Below are 22,689 nucleotides of genomic sequence, written 5' to 3' on the forward strand. Positions count from 1 at the left end.
GGCAGAGGTAAGAAGTTTCAGCACTCCTCTGCTCCCCGACTCATACCACTGAGCACAAGTTGTCACATCATTCTCCCACTCCCTTGCTAAAGCTGGCAGGCAAACACACAAAAGGCACTATCCTGCTGCATCACTGAAGCCAGCTGGCATGCATAGTCCAGGCATTTTCCCCACTGTCTTGCTGGCAGGGGTAAATGATCCCAAAAGTAAAATAAAAAAGTAAAGTAAAAACCAAAAATAAATAAGTAGCATAACATCAAACTAAAAAGTTTGCACAGCAAAAGAAACCGTCAACAAAATAAAAAGACAACCTACTGAATAAAAGAAAATGTTTGCAAATCATATGTCCAATAAGGTGTTCATATTCAGAATACATAAAGAACTCATTAACTCGACACCAAAAATACCCCAAACAACATAATTAAAAAATGGGCAAAGGAGTTCCCGTCGTGGCGCAGTGGTTAACGAATCCGACTAGGAACCATGAGGTTGCGGGTTCGGTCCCTGCCCTTGCTCAGTGGGTTAACGATCCCGCGTTGCCATGAGCTGTGGTGTAGGTTGCAGACGTGGCTCGGATCCCGCGTTGCTGTGGCTCTGGCGTAGGCTGGTGGCTACAGCTCCAATTAGACCCCTAGCTTGGGAACCTCCATATGCCGTGGGAGCGGCCCAAAGAAATAGCAAAGACAAAAAAAAAAAAAAAAATGGGCAGAGAATAAGAATAGATATTTTTCCAAAGAAGACATGAAGATGGGGAATAGGCACATGAAAAGATGTTGAACATCACTAATCACCAGGAAATGTGAATCAAAACCACAATGAGAGATCACCTCATATCTGTCAGATGGCTACCATCAAAAAGATAAGAAACAACACCACGTGTGAAAGAGAATGTGGAAGAAAGGAATCCCTTGTGCACTGTTGGAAGGAATGTAAACTGGTGCAGCCACTATGGAAAAAAGTATGGAAGTTTCTCAGAAAACTAAATACAGAACTACCATACAATCCAGCAATTCTGGGTATTTACATGATGAAAACAGAAACACTAATTCAAAAATATACATGCACTTCCATGCTCACTGCAACATTACTTTACAATAGCCAAGATATGGAAATAACCTAAGTGTCAATCAAACAATGAATGAATGAAGAAATTGTGACACACACACACAATAGAATACACACACACACACACACACACACACACAATGGAATATGACTAAGTCATAAATAGAATGAAATCTTGCCATTGCAAAAATAGGGATGGACCTTAGGGAATTATGTCAAAGGAAATAAGTCAGATATAGAAAGACAAACACCAAATAATTTCCTTCATATGTGGAATCTAAAAAACAAAACAAAACAAAAATATAAAAGAATAAAGAGAACAGAATGGTGGTTTCCAGAGGGAAGGGGGGTTGAGGAGTGGTGAAAATGGGTAAAGGGCATCAGAACGTATAAACATTGATTATAAAATAAGTAAGTCATGAGGATGTAATGTACAGCATGGCCACTACAGTCGATAACATTGTAGAGCATACTTAAATGTGCCAAGAGAGTAAATCCTAAAAGTTAATTTGGCATGGTGACAGATGGTAACTACAAACATACCTCCTTTCATTTCACTTCACTTTATTGTGCTTTGCAGATACTATGTTTTTTACAAACTGAAGGTCTATGGCAACCTTGTGTAGAGCAAGTCTATCGGTGCCATTTTTCCAACAGCTTTTGCTCCCTTCATGTCTCTTTGTCACATTTTGGTATAATTCTTGAAATATTGCAAACTTTTCCATCATTATTATATTTTTATGGTGATCCGTGATCAGTGATCTTCGATGTTACTACAACTTGCTACAAGCTCAAATGGTGGTTAGCATTTTTTAGCAGTAAACTTTTAAAATTAAGGTCTGAACTGTTTTTTTAGATATAATGCTATTTCGTACTTAATAGACTACAAAATAGTATACACATAACTTTATATGCATTGGGAAGCAAAAAAAATTGTGTGACTCACTTTAGTGAAATATTTGGTTTATTGCCGTGGTCTGTCTGGAACCAAACTATCTATCTCCAAGGTATGCCTACAGATGGGATAATTTTGCAGTGTGTATACAATTATCAAATATTATGTTGTACACCTGAAATCAATGTAAGATTATATGTAAATTATACTCCAAAAAAAGTTTTTAAAGATAACAAATGTCCATTGAGCATTTTAGATGTACCACTGTCCTCAGCTCAATGCTTACTGTAGTAAACCATCAATCCCTGCTTTGAGAAAAATTTGCTAAATTGACCATTTTAGTTATATCCGTTATGCATTCAATTTGCCAGCACGCTGTAAAATGCATCTTACTCACCTTTACAAGTGCCAGGAAATTTGCCTGGGCATATGACACAACCAGCCAGCCTGAGCTGTCTGATTAAAGGGGACAGAAATATATTATCCAGCACCTGAGATGGTGCTAGTGACATGGCCTCTGATGAATGTGCCAACATCCCCCTCTTTGAATATATGTCCACTGTGGTCCTCAAAGATATGTATTTTGCTTAAAAAATCTCATCTACTAGCCTGTGAACTCCTGAGAATAGTAATGATGTACTTTTCACATTTGTCTCTGCCTTAGGAAATAGCTCCATGTCTGAATTTAGTAGATGCTCTGAAAGAGTGAAAAAGTGAAGAGGATGTTAAAAACTTTTCACTGGCTACTATAACAAATATTTCAAAAATACATCTGTGGAATTTATTGTTATTCATTAGGCAGAAGTGAATGTTTATGGAGTGAAAGCCTAACACGTGCTATTATCAACCACGCTATGTGCTGTCATGCAACATACCAAGGTGCCTCGCTCTGACTACACTGGGAATCTATCACTCTTTTTCTCTTTTCTGGAATTTAAAATTTAGGAGGCTTAGAGGCAAATAAGAAATGTATTCTGTGAAGGCCAACCAAGTCATGGGAATAGATCTGCTAAATATTAGCTGTCACTAGCCAAAAAGCTGAATTTAATATTTGTTTATTAAATCCAGACCTATGGGTTTCCCAAGCTTGCATCTTTCAATACAAATTACATTGAAACCTTGAATATTTGGGGAAAAAAGACTGGAAAGAAGCCAGCTGTCTCATCAGAGGCAGGATGCCATTCCCTGGAATCACTGTTTATTCTATACCTGAGCTTAATTTAACATCTAGTTGGTTGGAAAATTCAGGGGGCAAATTAGTCTGGTAACCACACTTTGGTAAAATTTCTTGGAAATATGGTCACTAAGAGAAAAAATGTTTAAAGTGCATGCTTTACTGAAAGTCAAAAATTTTAGCAGTTTTTTTGGCATGATATACTGGCACTGAAATCATGCAAAAAATTTAAATGTGTGTTAAATAAGTTAATTAGAAATAAGCACTTATAAATCACTTGGTTATATCAAAAAGTTGGTTACTCCTAGAAAGTCCAAGTCTTATCTAAATATCATCCAAATCGGATATGGGTGAGACTCAAGGCGTGATTTGTTCTGAGGCAAATTGCTCTCTAGCTGTGAACCTATGCAACCAAACAAGTTCTGTACTTCCCTGGAATACAATGGTGGGTCAGGCACAGAATAGACATTCCATTCCAAAAGGGTAAGAGAGGAAAGAAGAAAAGAGGGACAGGTCCCAGGAATGTCCAAGACCAAACAGGACAAACAACATTAAACCTTAAGGTTTAAGAGTCATCTTTGACTTACTGCTCTGTCTTCGAGAGCCATTGGGCTGTCAAAATCACTCCAGGGCTCAGCAGGAAGACCTACAGAGATACTCTGCCTGGGTTGCCAGGCTCTCTGGGTCTGGGGTCCATGATTCTTTCAGGCGGCTCTGTCCTCTGAAATCTAGGGCCTGTGATGATGGAGACAGGGGCCATGGGGTCATCACCAAAGTTTGTTGCCTGTGCCCTTTGGAGGAAAAACCACTGAGGCCTGTGCCACTGGGGTCCACCAGAGCTGTGTCAGGGGAGTCGAGAAGCATGGCATCAGAGTGCAGATCTGAGCCCTAGATGTGAGGTGGTACCAGATAGCTGGCACATTGATCAAACAGTACTAGTGGTCCCTTCTTTGAACTATTCTGTTCTCCAGGCCCTTGCTCTCAGGTCTTGCAATGGAAGGGGCAGCTCTGTGTATCTCCGAATCCCCTTCAGGGGTCATTCTTCATTGTCCTGGAAAACAGTGCCTGGCTTCCCATCAGATGGCTGATCCACACTAATCACCTTAGCAGTCACTTACCATGCCATTGGTGCATTGGTGTTCTCGTTTTTTTTTTTGTTGTTGTTTGTTTGTTTTTTTTTACAATATGGGTAGACTGAGAATTCTCCTAATCTTAAAATTCTGCTTCCTTGTTTCTTAAGAAATCCATCTTTAAGTCCATTCTCTCAGCTTGAATTTTACTTTAAGCGGTCAGGAGGAGCCAAGCTGTACCTTTAACCCTATGCTTGGAAATTTCTTCAGATAAGTATCCCAGATCACCATTTACAAGTTCTACCCTTCACACTAGACCATGCGCACAATTCGGCTACATTGTAATAAGGATCCTCTCTCCGGTGGTTTCCTATGATCCCTCCATGAGACAAGGGTCCTCAGGTCTTTCCATCTCAGACCTCATCAAAATGGCCTTTGTTATCCAAATTTCTATCAACATCCTGTTTCCGGTTAGTTCGGTATTTTCTAGGAAGATTGAGGCTTTCTCTACAGCTCTCCTTTTTTTCTGAGCTCTCATCAGAATCATCTTTAAAATACTGTTCATGGCAATCTCGGCTTTTTCCAGCATGCACCGTAAAACTTCCAGCCTTTGTTCCTCAACCAGTGCCAAAGCCAGTGCCACACTCTTGGGTATTTATTATGCAGCACCTTCTCTTCTCAGCATCAATTTCTGTCTTTGTCTATTTGGGCTACTGTAACAAGAATACTGTAGACTGAGTGGCTTAAACAACATTGATTTCTGATAGCACTGGAGGCTAGGATGTCCAAGATCAAGGTTGGCAGATTATAAGGGCATTAATCCCATTCATGAGGGCTCCAACCACATGATCCATCATCTCCCAAGGGCTCCACTCCAAACACTATCACACTGGGGTAATTCATAAATGTTGGGTGGTGGGATACAAACATTCAGTCTATTGCAAAGACTCAATCACAAGTCACAAAATAACAGTATTTAACTACAAACCATATTATATTTATTTAAAAGCCAAAACCAATATGATGATGTATAAAACACACACGTCAGAGAAAAGCTGGTTTTTAAATCAATCTGATCGACCCTACACAATGAAATATTGTTAAAAAATAGAAAAATTATAATGTAAACTGTAGTATAAAAATATAAGAAACAGCATTATTTTAAAGAAATTATAACTGTAAGAGATATATTAATACTACACAAACTTTAAACAGAAATTTAAAGTGTCATATGCTCAAAATAATTTTTTCTTAGTACTATGCATCAGGTCTTAGAATGTAAGGATGTAGCAAGTAAAAATAAAAAGTTTATATAGATAAACTTTTTGAATACTGTAGTCTGATTTCCTATATAAAATGTCAGACATCATTATAAGAAATAATATATCTGTCCATTGCAGACAACTGCCTTTTCAAATATAAAGTAATTACTATTTTAGAAAGCAGCAGCTTTTACATGTTCTTAAGAAAACTAGGAGTAGGACATAAAAATGACTATTATAAGAAACTGAGTAAAACAAACTTTACCATGAAAAGACAAATATAATTTAAAAATGAGGCACCTCTCTTTCACTTCAAGATGAACTGTGAGTGAAGGCCTTCATCTCATACCTTAGAACAGTAAGGTTTGCTTTTTTAAAATAAGGAGCAGCAGAAGATTCCACTCTACATACTAGCTGTGTTGAAAGTATGTGTTCTATCCCGTCCAGATAGAAGCTAAAGTGCAGTAGAGGCAAGTTGGTTTATCAGTGTATTCACTAACACACTGTGCTTTTAACTAGTTAATACAAACAAATACAATTTATTCTTTAATTATGTTGATCCAAATGATCCTTACCAATAAGCTAGAGATCCCAGAGAAGTGGAATGTTTGCTTTGTTTTATCATTTTCTTTGCATAGATACAGATTTATCTATAATTAAACAAAAATCAGCAAAGCAATATTAAGCAGTGTCTATGTTTGTAGGTTTTTCTTTTACAAAGCACTACATAGAACGGCACATTTCAAAATTTAAAAATGAAACTCTAACTCTTGCAAACAGCCTGGTAAGAAGTTCCTGCTGTGGCTCAGCGGAAACGAATCTGACTAGTATCCATGAGGAGACAGGTTCTATCTCTGGCCTCGCTCAGTGGGTTAAGGATCCAGAGTTGCCATGAGCTGTGGTGTAGACTGCAGACGTGGCTTGGATCTGGTGTTGCTGTGGCATAGGCTGGCGGCTACAGCTCCAATTTGATCCCTAGCCTGGGAACTTCCATGTGCTGCAAGGTGGGGCCCTAAACAAAACAAAACAAAACAGCATGGTGACTATCAGGGATCTTGAAATATAAATAAAAAAGCAATCATCTCCTCTGTGTTGTATCAAATATATACAAAGGTTCAACAGGCAATCCTAGAGATCTGACCAAACATATTTTATATGGAAGGCCTCTATGACCAAGAAACACTAAATGCAAGCTTCTCATAGGGCACGTGTAGCTCCTGATTTCTCAGAGATCTAGATTGGTTATGACTCTGGTCACCTCTTTTCCTGATTGTCTGACCCTATGTTCATACAGAGGTGGTACCTGATTGTCTATGTTGGTAAATGAGGAAATAGGCATGGAAAATATAACCTTCTGATATAAAAAACAGGTTTTACTTAGTAAGAAAATAAACATTTCCATTGAACCTTTTATAAACTTTGCAAAATGAAGTTTTGATATGTGTGCACAAGTAAAATATTCCTTGTGCAATAAAACATGGTATTTCTGCCTGCTTGCCTTTCTGTTCTTAACAATGAAGCCTATCATTCTCTTCACCTGGTATCATATTTTCTTCAGTAACCAGACATGCTGATGGAGAGGAGAGGGTTAGAGATGGAAGCTATTATTACTGTATCTTGACAAAGATGGTTCTACTCAACTGAAACACGTTTAAATTGTTCTTACACTCTCAGCCTACCTGTCAAAGCTAACACACAATAACAATAACCTGCAAGAACAGATAAATATATTTGCAAATAACTGAAGGTTGACTGTAAGCCTAATCAACTTTTCTAATTTTTTTTTTAATTTAATCATAACTTCTGACTTGCAGTGTCCATCAATCAGGATGAATGGGATGAACGTTGTGGTGGAGAGCTTTCAAAATACATGAAGTCCTGAAATTGGAAAAAGAAATATATTTATAGCTATAGAGACAAATAGAGAATTAGGCATATAAATAATTATAAAAAGAATGCAGATAGATAATTGGGTGCAATGCACAGAATGCTATTCTTTATAATTTATCAAGTGATCCTCTCATCCCAGTTAAGAAAAAACCAAACTCATGAAATCATCAAGAAGAGAACCTAATCTGAAGAACAGTAATTGCAAATTTGAAACTGTGGACAGTCAATAAGTTTTTCATTTGGGGTACCAGTTAAATAAATTTTCATTATTGAAAGGAGGAAAAATTTGATAATCAACAGTAAACTTGTTAAATATACCAATTTTCACAGGTTAATTAGGTTTTTAAGGTAAATGCTATCAATTTTATTTCTATGCTTTACTGATGAATGTTAACCATTAAGCAGGCAGGAATACAGCAAGAGAACTACACCTAATAAATCTAGGATGGCACACCACCAAGGACTATGCTGACAGAGGAGCAGTAGGTGAAGGGGGAAAATGCCAGCTTTAAAGTTATTTCATTAAGAAATCATAGGACAGGCATATTTAAATCATAAGAATGATAAATAACAGGAAATAACAACAGTTCTATCCACTGGATGCCGAGTATCTCCTGGCCCCTTTCCTTATGTGCAGATAAGGAAACTAAGGCTTGCAAGTGTTAGACACTTTGTAAAATATGTAACTGGTAAGTGCCAGAGACAGTTTTAAACCACACTACACTGCTTTGCATCAGAAAGAATAACTCTATCAGTATAACTCAAAAGCAAAAGGCTTACAATGAGGAAGCAAGCTCCAAAAATCATGGCTTTCATTTTCACGTCTAGGTCTATGGGGAAGTGAATTTCAAAGTGGTCAGCATCGCTCATTGCTGATAATACACCATTCCATTTCCGAGTAATGCTGCCAATACTGGATACACCATCAAGGGATACGACCTAGGAAGACATGAATGTAACTTTATGATGACTGAAAGGTGAAATACATGCTTTATTCTGTTTATAAGTACACAAAGACAGTGGTAGGAAATGAATATAGGAATAATATAATTTCAAATAGCAAATTATGGTCAAAAAGTATTAAGTGTCTTGCAACTGGTTAATAACTGAGTTTGGGTATATCTTACAATTCTCAGACCAATGTTTTTTCTTCATTTCCTAATGAGTTATTAGAGAACCTATCAGAAGAGGTATGATTGAATTGATTTTGAAATTCTTTTCAAAATGGTGATTGGGGGTCTTTTCCAGTTAGGGAAATATGTTACCATAAGCAAGATGGTGTATCTCTTTGCACTATGTAAACTCCATTTACTCTCTTCGGCTTTTGTGGGCCAAATCCATGCTATCTTCTTAAATTACATCGGAATTCCAGAGGGCTTCAACTTCTGAGAGAGACCCTGGCACTTGCCACAGGAAATACCTAAATATTATCTTTTGGTGATTAGAATGATCCACACACCCTGCCCTCAAAATCTGGCTTATCTACATTTTCTATTCATCTACGAAGGTCTTTTAATAAATAAGTGATGGCTGATACAGTTATGTAAAATGAGAACTTAGGAAAGTTTATTGGGTGTCACAGAAAATATAGAAAATTCCTGGGCCAGGGATCGAACGTGCACCACAGCAGTGACAATGCCAGATCCTTAACTGCTAGGCCACCAGGGAAATCCCTGAATGAGCAATTTTAGAATAAGGGTCTTGTTGAATTGCAAGGCATTTAGATAGACCTCTTTAAGAAACCCAGGAACCTCCTCTGTCAGAATTACAGGGCAATAAACAATCATCCTGTAGCCACTGAGATAAAGGTAAAACAGGAAAAATTTTATTTTTCTAGAAAATGTTATAAGCAACTATAAGTTTAATAATCCATGTTTTCAGTGTTATCTTATTTCTTAAGGATGCAGACAGACTTCTGTCTTGCAAATAAGCAATGTGTTCAACCTTAGAGGGGCTCTATTTATTCCGTAACATGTAGGTTACTACTTTCACTGCTAAGTACCCCAGCATACAAAAGTTACTGGGCCAGGGACCAAACCTGTGCAAGACAGTGACAACACTGGATCCTTAATCACTAGGCCACCAGGGAACTGCACTTTCTTTCTACCTCTATCAAACACTGAAATCGTAATAAAAGAACTCACATTTGGAAAACACTAAGAAACTGCCTAAGAATTATTTGAAAATCTTTTGACGTCAACTGTTTAGCTAACTCTTTCCTCACACTATTCAATCATACACAAAAAAATCATCTAAAACCATACCATTCTGAGGTCTGTTAATACATATAGAAAAAAATAGGAGAAAAATTATTTTAACATTAAGTTACCTCAAAAACAGAATCTGAGCCACATCCATAGGTTGAGCATGGCCCATACACTCCCATCATATCTTCTTTCCTCTCGTTCTGGATGCTGTAAACTGCCCTGCACAAGTTCCAGTGTTCGGCAACAAAGCCAATGGTGACGCCAGGAGGACACTGTACCTCCAGCTGCAAGTGAAGCAGTGACAGAGGTGAAGATGCTACATAAATATGTATACATATACACACCATCCAGATGTGTCCTTAATTCATTCAAGGGAAACTTATCGGGAGAAAGTCTTCCATTTTCCTGGACTATTTCTTAGGGTTGTATTTCATTTGAGCAGCCTTGAGAGTGGAGGTCATGTTCCCTTTGGGACAAAATTACTGCTTTTTATAAAACAATCATTTCCCCAGGCTCAGTGTTCCTCAGCTGTATGTGCAGTGTCTGCTTGAGATCCTCTGAGTCATCCCTGTAGAACTTGGGGATGAGGTAACGTCCCCACATGTGCTGGTGCTCCCAATGCTTATTTACTGTGCCATAATGTTCTTTGTCCCTGACCTAGGGGTCTCATGTCTTCTGGACAACCCACGAAAAAGCAGCAAGTCAGCTTCTTAGATTAACAACTAAGACATGACAATTGTAACAGAAAACAAAAGAGAAAAGAGGCATTCTGAAAATCCCATGCAGTGAAGACAATGGCATGTGTGTATAGGTATAGGGTAAGAGGTAGAGATATACCTCAAACATAAGACTGTTATTACAAAGACAGTAATGACAAAGGAGTAAGCTACTCGACAAATGCTAATATTCACTGAGCTCTATTTCATTGCCAGGCACTGTGCTAACACAGTTGAAATCTATTTACTTCATAATCCTCAAAAAAAAAAATCAGCCTACGAGACAGGTACTATTAACAGTTCCATTTTACAGGTAAATAAATCAAGGCACAGAGAAGGCTGTAAATAAATTACTGTTATAAATTACAGTATTTGATGTAAAATTTAAATAACCTAGTAATCCTATGAGGTATTGTTCTGCCCAGTACATGTATTAAGAACACAAGCTCAAACAGGTTAAGTAAATTGCCCAGTTTTCAGAAGGCGACATATCTGAAATTCAAGTTCTCTTAGATCTCTCTCTAAAACAGTTTTTCTTTTCCTTGTAACAAAGACATTGCTCAAGTTATAGCTCGGCACATCTGCTTTCTCATTCAAGCAGCTACCAAGTATAATACCATCCTTGGACACTTAATCTTTTTGAGCCACCCTTTCTTTACCTGTAGTAAGGTATCGATTATGACAGCTAGAGCAAAAATATTTGAAGTTCCTTCGCATTCTAAAAGTATGTTTACATTTAGTGTTACTTTATTTGGGGATATGCAAGAACACTTAGACAAAAGTGTGTTCTAGGTATCAGGCTAATTTCTAGTTTAGCAAATATAACTGATAGAATTTTGACCATTGACTAAGTAATTCTAGTTTGTGCTTGCCCTCACTCCCCAAGCAACACCCAAAGACACAAACCCACAAGAAAAAAATGCCTTTGTGATTTTCTGTTTGAAATAACAAAATCAAAATATATTTGAGACAATGTGGCTTCCTTCCCCCCTCATTATCTTATTTCATTCTAACTATGCCATGAAAGTCCCCTCCTGTGCAGTTTTGGAAAGAGCACAACTATGTAGTGAAGAGTTGGATTAGAAAGAAACAATGGTTGAGACTTCTGACCTCTTGTCTGGTGGAAGGGCAACAGAAGCAGCAGCAGCTGCATCTAAAAGGTCTCTGCATTGTCATGATTTCTCGGCCCATAAAGTCAGTGACCCGGAGCACGAAGGGCCTCAGTGTCCGATATGCATTCCTGGTGTAGTCATCTGTGTCTTCATTCACAAAGTAAACCATCTGGTCCAGGTTGTTTTTAATATCATATCTATTATTAGTTTCAAAACCTGTTATTACTGAAAATAAAATGAGAGAGCCATCTTATTTTAGAAGCAGTTAAAATGGGCCTTGTGAAGTCCTTTTGTGGTATTTGACAGGGGCTTAAAGCAAAATAGCTTTTTAAAATATTTCAAGTAATAATGTGCAATTATCAGAATGCCAAAGTAGTTGATATGCCCCATACGTATGTACGTACTTTTGAAATTTTAAAGTACTTCTTTTAAGAAGTTCAGTGTAAAATGCTTTTTATAACCTTTCTGCATAGAAGCAAAGATTAGGAACAATATTCCTGGAGTACCTGAATTCAGAAAACCTTAATTATAAAACCATTTCAATGAAATTATAAACTGCAGCATGAATTAATCAGCTCACGAAACATGCTAGATGCTCAGAGTTGTTACTAATCGCAAATAAATACACCAACCAAGAAAAGTCAAAGGCTCTATGTGGCGGTCAAATGAATGAAATGAATGTATAGCTCAGGCACAGTGAGGGTCAGGAATCTTGTGAGGATGAAATGAGAACGGGTATTGTGTTTACTGTGATTTCTTTTTACTCCCTCAGCACCAGACTTAAAACTCAGCAGATGGAGATTCTATGTCCAGCTCTGCCACTGATTAGCTAACTAGAGGGCCCTTGACTAACTCATATAGTTTCTCTCCTTCTTTTCCTCATCTCTGAAAAAGGTACATGCAGAATTTGAGATCAGCAAATGCTAGGAGAGTCAGCCAGATAAACTACAAGTCCTTTTCAAGTCTAAGGGCTTATGTATGATGTGTAAATAGGATTATACTATGTCTCTTTATTACTTTCTAAAAGATAGGGTAATAGGGGATAGTCTTTTCTCTGCGAACCAATTAAAAAAGATGACTATAAATAAGGATCTAAATATTGGATAATACAAATTTCTACTGGATTCAAATCCTGCTGGATATTACAAAATTATACATACTTTCCAGGGGTTCAAAATGCTGAAGAACGTGTATGTTGTCCAACTGTTGGGATAGAACAAAGCAATTAGGAAAAGTAGAAATAACAGAATCAAATAAAACCAGTGTTAGAAAAGACACTAAGATAAAAATTAAGTTATCAATTGACATAAAATTATCTTTTTGAAAGTGAACAGAATCAAAAATATTTTCATCGAATGAAATTAATGTATCTGCACCTGATCAGATTATTAGCATAGCTCTCCAGATAGAAAAAGCAGGTTCCACCAGTTCCACTGTAAAATATTGAAACATTTGAAATATCAGAAAATCACCTTCCTGCTACAACATCAAGAAGCTGTGTTGACATAGATAATTTCTGGCTCAGTTCCTACTCACTGATACCTCCAATGTGTCACCTGCTGACAGCAGTTGTCAGGAAGTTCAGGATGGTTTGATGTGGACCAGCCATATGGAAGCCAATTTTATCAGTGGCTCAGGGAGAGCAAATCAGCCAGGGTGGACCTTACATAGGAGTGTCCAATTTTAACTCATTTCACATATACCTCTGAAAGAGTTTATCATGCCAACATCCATTCATTTGAGCTGCTAATGCCAGGGTCTTTCCAAAGTGCAAGCTTCACTAGGGGAGGGACCAAGAGAGCTGAAAGCATATGAACAGGATTAGGGCAAAAGAGAGGAAACTTTCAGGGATGGGATCCCTTGAAAAGGGAGGCTGGGAATACTATTAGATAAATTTCTACCTTAACTCTACTTAGGAATCACTGTAAAGACAGAGAGTTTGGCTCATTATCTGTTTTACTTGAGAACATTCTAGCAGAGAGGAAACCTCTTTGTGGACAGACTAATCATATATATTTAATTTTAGATAATTTAGATCATTAGATCATTCCTAATCTCTGAGCCCAGAACATTGCCTGAAATGCCATGTTTTACCAAATATTTTCTGAATATATTAATAAATGAACACTAACTGCAAGCGGTAATAAATAAAATTTAAAATAATATAACTGTACATGAATGTCTTGTGGTGTGATTGATTACAGGATACAATTTGCCTTTCATTAAATTTTTTTTTCTTTTATGAAAACACAAGCAAGTGAGATGGTCTAAACATGTCTTATAAAATATCAAAAGTGGCCACTAGGGGGCCTTATAGCCCTTTTGAAAAAAAAATCTAGACTGCTAACATCTGTAAGTAAAAAGTGAAAATATTCACTGCTTGGTAAAAGCTTCCACTGCTGAGCAAAATAGTCTAAAGGAACAATGCTTGTTAACATGAAAGAACTTTGCCCAGTAAGATACTACGGTTGTTAAGAAGAGGTTCCAACAATGTGCGGAGTCACTGGCTAAGCCAATACTCTAGAAATACTATAAACCTATTACTCTGAATGTTAGAGTCAGGATAGGCCTGGTAATGATTGCACATGAGATGGCATAAAGACTGGGATAAAGAAAATGCTGGAGTTCTCTTGTGGCACTGTGAGTTAAGGGTCTGGTGTTGTCACTATAGAGGCTAATGTTGCTGCTGTGGTATGAGTTTGACATCTGGCCTAGCAACTTCCACATACCATAGGCATGCCCCCACACTCCACCCCCCAGAAAAAAAGAAAAAAATGCCTAGCTCTGTTTTCCACTCAGACACAAGGTGTTTTAATAACATCCACACAGCTATCATGCACTGGCTATGTCCTGTGTGCTTAAAATATTAGGCGTACTACAAACTTTATCTCATTAAAAATTCTAACAACCCAATAAGGTATATATCACTAGCAATATTTTACAGATGATGAAATTCAAGCACCAAGAGCTCAGAAAAGTTACTCAAGGTAGTAGAGTAAAAAGGGAGTAGAGCTGGAATTAAACTGCCTGGCTCTAAACCTGTTTTGTTTCTTTTTCATTTATTTTTTTCATTACAAACATTCTGAAATGGGAAAAGAGGATTCATAAAATATGTTCACTGAGCTTCTTTCAGAGTAATAGAAGAAATTAATATTTGTTTTTTCAACATTTAAATAAGCAACATTAAAGCTGTATATTTTTAAAAAGAAATGACTCATATATTGGATTTCCAAGGAAAATTTCTATATTTATCAAGTCTAAAAAGGAAACTTTCTGCAACTAGAGATTATCATACTAAGTGAAGCAAGTTAGAAAGAAATAGACAAGTGTCATATGATATTACTTATACGTGGAATTTAAAATATGGCACAAATAAACAGATCTACAAACAGAAATTGGCACATCACTGAAAATCAACTATACCTTAATAAACAATTTTTTTAAATTAAAAAAGAATAAACTTCTTAAACGATTAATTTATAAGCATTTTATAAGTGTTTCCAAAATAATGTAGGGGTTTACTCTACCAATTTACCTGAATGACTAGCTTTGTATTTCATCAATATTTTGCCAAACAATGATTTAATGAAGTTTTTAGTTTCAAATCAAATTTTCCTGATGCAACTGGAATCTTACCAGATCTTACTTTCAAAGATTAACACTGTATAACATTGTACCAATGATTTTCAATGCACAGGATTAATAGTATATAAAACTGAAAAGATAAACATGTCAACTACAAGGAACATTTGGTCGACTATGTAGGGACATATGCATTAAACTGGCAAGTCCTTGCTTATCATGCATTTCAACCCTTACTTTTTCTAAAAGTGAAACATGATTTAGTAGTTTCTAAGGGATTTGTAATACTAGATTTATCTTCTATTTATTGAGCAACATTTTTGTTTCTGAGATGGGTTTTTAAACAATACCATTCAGTACGCAAACTTGACATATTGTTCCAATTACTGAAATGGATGTCCTGGTCCTGGATTGTTCATATAGATGGAAATTAGGGAGTTACTGTGTTGTGGAAAAGGGTTTACTGGAACTTGGCCTGAAACAATATCCTTGGAGGTCCCCTATTTTTAGTTACATTGTATTGGGTGGTGGCAAGACTAGCTGAAGAACACCATGGTGGTGAGAAAAAGCAACAGGCTGAGGCACTGAGTCATTCCCTCATTGTCTACTGTTCTGCACGTTGTAATGTTGCTTTTCTTCATGTTAACCCTTTACTTATAAACAAACGACACCCCAGTGAACAAGTTGGATAGCTTTTCTTCCAATTCTATTCTTATTTTTTAAACTGCCCTCAACAGAACATCATGAATATCTTCAACATACTCACAAAACCCATACATCCTCACAAAAACCATATCCACTCCATTAAAAGATTTCTACACTCTTAGTTCCCCCTTCACATTCCTGAAATTATACCACCTGAATTCCTGAAATTATACCACCTGAATTCCTGAAATTATACCACCACTCCTACAGTCTCGCAAACTAGACATGTCATCGCTGACCCATCACCTTTATCCACTCTGTCCAGTTGGATCCCTGGTCATACTTGGTAGAAAAATAAATCTAGGTTTGTGTGGAGTACCTGAGCTAAGTATTCCAGGCCTGGTGGACAGTTTAGCATGAGAGTTGGCATTGGCATCCATACTACTGGCACGGAATGCTGCGGTGCAGGATATTTTCCAGGCTGGTACTGGATAGGATGACGACCACTAGTTGGCAGGTACAAGGGGAAGGTACTGGGCTGATGTGGACTGTAGTATCCCACAGGCAAGCCTCCGGGGTAGCCTGGAGGTAGAGGGGCAGCTGGTCCAGGGGGCCCTGTGTCCAAAAACAAAGGAAAGTGTCATACCTTATTAACACTACAATGCACTGGACGTTAGCATGATGTGGAGATGATACAGATGACATGACCTCCACTTAAAAATAACATGGTATTCCATTTTGCAAGTCTATAGGGTGTACCAAAATGTCCTAAGGGGGTTTACACATTAACTCATTTAATCCTCTTAAACCTTGTGAGATAATTGCTCCCATTTCAGAGATATAGAATGAAATATCAAGTTAACATGTTAGTCTCTAAGCATGTGGTTCCTTCTTTGGAGATAATACACTGACTTCCTTAGGTTGTAGAGGATTAGCACAAGGCCTAGTATATAATTGGCACTGTAAGTTTTTTGTTACTATGTTTACTGTTATTATTGTTTAAGGTCAGGAAGATAATAACTTCTACTTAACTTCAAAGGGATTCTTTTAATGACTTCTATCTAATACCAGAAGAGTTTTATCACCCCAGAATATCCCAAACCCTCCAGCAGTCAGAATATCCCAAAATATCCCAAACTGACTAGGTTTGTGTGGAGTACCTAAGTATTCCAGGCCTGGTGGACAGTTAGCATGAGAGTTGGCATTGGCATCCATACTACTGGCACGGAATGCTGCGGTGCAGGGTATTTTCCAGGCTGGTACTGGATAGGATGACGACCACTAGTTGGCAGGTACAAGGGGAAGGTCATTGTCCATCTTTCCCACCCAGGTCCTAGAAACCATTATCTCTACAGGTTTGCCTACTCTGGACACTTCATATAAATAAAATCATGTAACATGTCACTTTTGCGGCTGTTTTCTTTCACTTAGCATGTCCTCAAAGTTTATCCATATTGTAGCATGCATTAGTATTTCATTAACAATGCTTATGTCAAAAAATATACTCTTTAAGACAAAAACTGTTACTAGAGGTAAGGACATTTCCTAGTAACAAAAGTGAGTCCATTAAGAAGACATAACAATTATATACACCTAAAATCAGAGCTTCAAAATTCATGAAGGGGAAACTGACAGAACTGGAGTTCTTGCTGTGGTACTGTGGGTTAAGGATCCAACTGCAGTGGCTTCCGTCACTGTGGAGGCATGTGGTCTGGCTCAGTCGGTTAATAAGATCCAGCTTTGTTGCACCTATGGTGTAGGTTGCAACTGCGGCTCAGATCTGATCCCTGTGATCCCTGACCAGGGAACTTCCATATTCCATGGGGCAGCCCAAAAAAGAAAAAAGAAAGAAAAGAAAGAAAAGAAAAAAGAAAAAGAAAAGAAATAGACAACATCAGCAAAGCCAAAAGACCAAAAGCAGGTTCAAAAGATCAACGAAAGTGAGAAACTTTAAGCTGGACTTACCAAGACAAAAAATAGACTTTAATTATTAAAATCAGGAATGAAAATAGAGGTGGGTGAAGGTAGAGGTGAATCATTTGGTCAGGAGGCTTAGGTGGTCTGACCACCCCTAGGGTGGTGCCCTGTGCGAGGATCATGCACAGTACACTTTTATATACAACTGTTCATAATATTTCCTTATGATACATTTTAACATGAGTAAGATTTTAGTAATGCCCCTATTTTCATTTCTTACATTTAAGACCTTTATGAATGAGAAGGTTAGTCTGGAGGTGCCTACAGGAGTCTAGATGGGAGGTAAGGAAGTTTGATTGTGATGAAGGAGTAGAAAGTGAAGAAACAATAATTGACAGTAAGGAGACACATGGTCTTATCTGGATGTATATGAGGAAAGATTCTCAAGTTTGTGACATGGGTCCCTACAGGCCTCCAGTGTTGAGAAAGAATAGAGGGTATGTGTTCAGGAGCAAGATGCCAAAGATAGACTGAGGACCACTGAGTTTGAGATTCTGGGTCACTCAGGGCAAGTGGTCTACAGGCAGGTGGAAATGCAAGTTTAGAGCAGAGGAAATTGATTTGGTCAGTGGCTAAGGGATTCATAAGTGGTTAAAGGCAAATGAAATGCTGGGTATTACCAAGAGCATCTAGGAGAGTGTAAAGGACAGGCTGATGGAGGAGTTGGGAGAGGGGACAGGACAGGGCAGAGCTGGACAGGGGAGGGGACCACGACCTCTGGGTAGACACGTTTTTAAATGTAGAGGACTCAGAGCTCTTGAAAGAGACTAAAGGAAAAATAATGGTAACTAGAAACAATGTCAAATGAGAGTAAGTGAGAAAAAAAAATAAGCTCTAATGTCTTTAGAAAAAATGGAGGAAATTTCATGTTCAGTTTGTTGTGAAGAATATACTTTAAGGAATTGTGTTTGAGGGCATTTCTGTCGTGGCTTATAGTATCCACGAGAATGCGGGTTCAATCCCTGGCCTTGCTCACTGGGTTAAGGGTATAGCATTGCCATGAGATGTGGTGTAGGTTGCAGATGTGGCTCGGATCTGGCATTACAATGACTGTGGCATAGGCCAGCAGCTGCAGCTCCAATTTGACCCGGACCCAGGAACTTCCATATGCAGCAGGTGCGGCCCTAAAAAGCAAGAGAAAAGAATTGTGTTTGTGTTTGAGAGTACTTAAATTGGAATGGAATAGAAATCAGATATCCCTCTTCTTTTGAGTACTATTATTTAAAAAAAAATAATGCCCCTAAAAGTCATATAAACAATCTGAAAAACACTTATGTCATTTCACTGAGTTGATTAATTCTTGTGATACTAACTGTATGATTTTAACATAAATATACCTCATGTATAGAACTTGAGGCTCAATAAATCAAGGAGAAAATTACAATCTAGCATATGGAGCAATTCATATTTCTTAGAAAATCATATATAAATGTACGTAATCAAATAACTTTTGGTATAAGTATGTATTACACAGACATGTCAAGTGAAGAAAAAAAACATATTAAGTGTAGGAAATGGTGTATGTTTTATACTCCCTTTTAAGCTTTAAAACTGCCATTAAAAGTTCTGATTGTTTTTTAGAAAAACAAAGCTAAACATACTTCATTTTATGTAACTGTAGTATCCCACACTTACTTAAAGAACTCTGTTATGGGGCATAGTCCTACCAATACCAGTGTGAGAGGTATTGCTTTATGGGATCTGTATTTTCTTAGTTATTTCGATTATCATCCTTTTTTATTTTAAAAAGTATGTCATATTCTCTCTAAGTAGACTACATATAACAGAGGTTTTTTTGTTTGTTTTTTGTTTTTTTGTTTGTTTTTTTTTTTTTTTGGCTGCAGCTCGCAACATGTGGAAGTTTCTGGGCCAGGGATAGAACCCTTACCACAGCAGCAACACAGGCCACTGCAGTGACAATACCAGATCCTTAACCTACTGCACTACAAGGGGACTCCCAAGAGTATTTTTAACTTAAAAAAAATTACATATTGCTCAAATACCTAGGACTATTCATTTACCTAAGCCCCCGAGTCCAGTACTTGTGGACTGTTGTGCATTGAGACTTGTAAAAATATTTGCAGAACTATAAGCTCTTTAATTAGAGCACAAAAGCTATTCACCTCCATTTTTATGCACTTCTCCTGCCAGCTGTCCCATGCATGACTCAAATTAAACCTTCGTCACCCCGTGATTTGGAACATATTGTTCTTTCTACAAAGTACAGCCTCTTCCCTCTTTTCTTTGATTGAGAAATTCCTCATTGTGCCAGTAAAATTTAACTTCCAGAGATAGCACTTCCTTCAAATCCCCTGTAGAGTCATTTACTACCCTCTGTGCTTACAGCATTCTCTTCATACTCAAGCAAAGGGAATGCAGTCAATGTCTGAACAACTTCCTTCCTCAGTAGCCTAGAAATTCTATGATGACAGGAGTATAATTCTAATCAACATCCAGTAAACTATGTGGCACCCTATAGGCATTCAGTATTTATTTATTGAATCACTCAATTAATTCATTTTAAAAGCAATCTTTACTATGAGTGTGGTTTTCTGGAGAGGGAAAAGATTCTTTCTGAATATTTAACCTACCTGGTACAAAATGGGAATTGTACTCAGGTGGGGCACCAGGCCCTGGGTCAGGTGATTTTATTTGATTCTCCATTTCACCTGCAGGTTGCTCAGGGACTGTGTGGACTATAGTTTGGGCCAGAGAGAAGGCACATGATTAACAATGGGAACAATGATATGATTACAGGATATATTCATTTTTTTCTTGTTGGTATGCATCAATGAATACAACCAATATGAAATACACTCATTTCTTATTAAAAACATTATATATATTAGATATCAACCTATTAATACATTATGAATTTTTAGCCTGAATATGGACTTAAAAATAAAACTAAGCAGTTATATTGTATTGTGATTAAAGCAACACACTTTCATGCTAGTGGTTCAGCTGACTTGATACTGGTTCTCACCTATATAAATTCCTCATACAGCAGCAAAAATTCTTTTTCTTATTATATAATAGGGAGACAGTCATATATAGAGTGAATCTGATTTTCTTGAGAATCCTTTTTGGAAAATGGCTCTATTTACATAAATTCAAAATATAATATGCTGAATATTTAATGGTTTAAATAGCAGTGGTGCCATACATACCTCAGTTAGAGGTGGTTTAGTTTACATCTCCAGCGACACACACTTTCACTGTATTGTGCCTAAAAGCAACCTAGGTGATTGTGACTGCTGCAATGGAGGTTTGAAGTCACTTTTTTAAATGATATTATAGCTTGTCCTCTTGTTGAAATTAGAGAAATTTTTCCCTGGACTCACTCTAAGAAAAAGTCCTGAATCTCTTTAACTGTTTGACTTTTATCTCATAAGAAACATGAACCCTAAAGATGTGGTGTTTCTTTCCTTGTCATCTCCTACTGTGCTTGAAAAGGCAAGCCTTACTTTTCAGTCTTCTGCTATAAAGGTAGCTGTCATAGACTTTTTATTACTACTACCTCTCTTTGTAGACATTATTATTATTATTATTTATTATTATTATCTGTATTGTTCCTTTACCTAACCCCCCCATACTTTAGAGATTTTTCAGTACCTGTGTGCCAATATAAATCCCTTATAATACTTTTCTATCAAAGATAAAGAGGAATGTTCATATGTATAAATGAATAAACTATATATCCTCCAAATATTAAGTGACAATAAGTAGCTTCAAAATGAAATAAACTCCAATGTTTTAAGGAAAAGAATCACGCAATTCACATTTGAAAATAAAGTATATTAAAGTTTATTCACAAAAACTTACCTGACATTTTGAAGAATTCCAATTAATCCTGAAAAAAAATTACACCTTAAGTAGATTTATAGTCACTATTATTAGTGATACATATGACAAGTTCTGAGATTCTGTTAGTCTCCAGTTAACTTTTATTCATTCTTTCATTAATGCCACAAATATTTTCTGAGCACATATGATGTACTAGGCACTGTTGTAAGTGTTGAAAATATAGCTGTAAACCAGATGGACACTCTGCTGGAGATTATATTCTAGTGGAGTGAAACATGTTGACAGATATTTAATATTAAGATTAAATTCAGATAGCACAGTTACGAAGGAAACAGAATAAAATGTTTAAAAACATGGCTGGGGAGTTCCAGGAGGGTCAGGCAAGGCCTCTCTCAGGAGGTGACCTTTCAGCTATCTGAACTATGAAAAGAGGCATCATACTGAAAATGTGGGAAAAGAGTTTCAGAAAGACAAGAAAGTCAGTGCAAAGGCCCTGAAGTGGCACTGAGCTTTATATTTAAGGGAGAGAAAGAAGTCAGGTGTGACTGGGACACAAAGAAAGGAGAAAACTGAGGTAAGAGATGGAGATAGTTCTGATCATAGTTGAAACTTATGGCAAAATGTTTGGAATCTGTTGTAGTTGCAGGTGGGAAGTCTTTGGAGGACTTTAATCAGTGGAGTGATTACATCTGATGTAAGCTTCATCTTGAGGGGACAGGAGAAGCAGCAATGAGAGAGGGATGGCAGCAGTGATCCAGGTGAGAGCTGATGTGGGTTCAGATTATAGGAAGGTGACACAACAGAGGGTCAGATGTGGTCAGATGCATAACAAAGTTTGGAGGCAGAACCTATAGGAGTCTCTGATGGACTAAGTAAAGAGAGGAGTCAAGAAGGAGTTTTACTTTTTAAGCCAGGGCACCTACGTTGATGGTGATGCCATTAACTGAACTAGAGAGGAAGTTGGTGGGAAAATGTTGGGGACTGGAGGGCTGGGGAGGGCAGGAATCAAAAGTTTATTGAGACAGGTTATGTTTAAGAAGCAGCTAAAAGAAGGCATGTTGAACATTTGAATCAAATATATGCTTGCTGGAGTTCTTTTGCGGCATAGCAGGTTAAGAAGCTGGTGTTGTCACTGCAGTGGCTTGAGTCACTGCCATGGCATGGGTTCAATCCCTCCCACGTGTCTCAGAGATGGACCAAAAAATATGTTTGTGAATAACTCAGAGAAGTAAACTACAAGTTGAGGGGATGTTCGAAACAAGGGGGGGCGGGTGTTGGAGACAGATT

At 37.4% G+C, this 22,689-nt stretch overlaps 1 protein-coding gene across 7 annotated transcripts in view; it reads right to left on the bottom strand.

Annotated features, from left to right (window-relative positions):
- Positions 5,180–22,689, bottom strand: part of PLSCR4 (phospholipid scramblase 4) — a 31,387-nt gene continuing 13,877 nt past the window's right edge. For 3 of the 7 annotated variants that reach the window (XM_003132464.5, XM_013982112.2, XM_013982113.2), the window contains 8 exons: positions 21,421–21,448; positions 20,187–20,291; positions 15,998–16,233; positions 12,552–12,594; positions 11,390–11,616; positions 9,686–9,847; positions 8,137–8,295; positions 5,180–7,344 (listed from right to left, as the gene is read on the bottom strand). In XM_003132464.5, the coding sequence (XP_003132512.1) occupies positions 7,291–7,344; positions 8,137–8,295; positions 9,686–9,847; positions 11,390–11,616; positions 12,552–12,594; positions 15,998–16,233; positions 20,187–20,291; positions 21,421–21,427 (993 nt within the window). In that variant the 5' untranslated portion in view covers positions 21,428–21,448 and the 3' untranslated portion in view covers positions 5,180–7,290. Of the gene's footprint in view, positions 7,345–8,136; positions 8,296–8,324; positions 8,777–9,685; positions 9,848–11,389; positions 11,617–12,551; positions 12,595–15,997; positions 16,234–20,186; positions 20,292–21,420; positions 21,449–22,689 lie in introns of those variants that run through there. The other 4 variants (XM_013982114.2, XM_021069589.1, XM_005669924.3 and 1 more) reach the window with 3 other exon arrangements.

Source organism: Sus scrofa, chromosome 13 (assembly GCF_000003025.6).
Source record: "Sus scrofa isolate TJ Tabasco breed Duroc chromosome 13, Sscrofa11.1, whole genome shotgun sequence".
In the NCBI taxonomy this organism is placed as follows: domain Eukaryota; kingdom Metazoa; phylum Chordata; class Mammalia; order Artiodactyla; family Suidae; genus Sus; species Sus scrofa.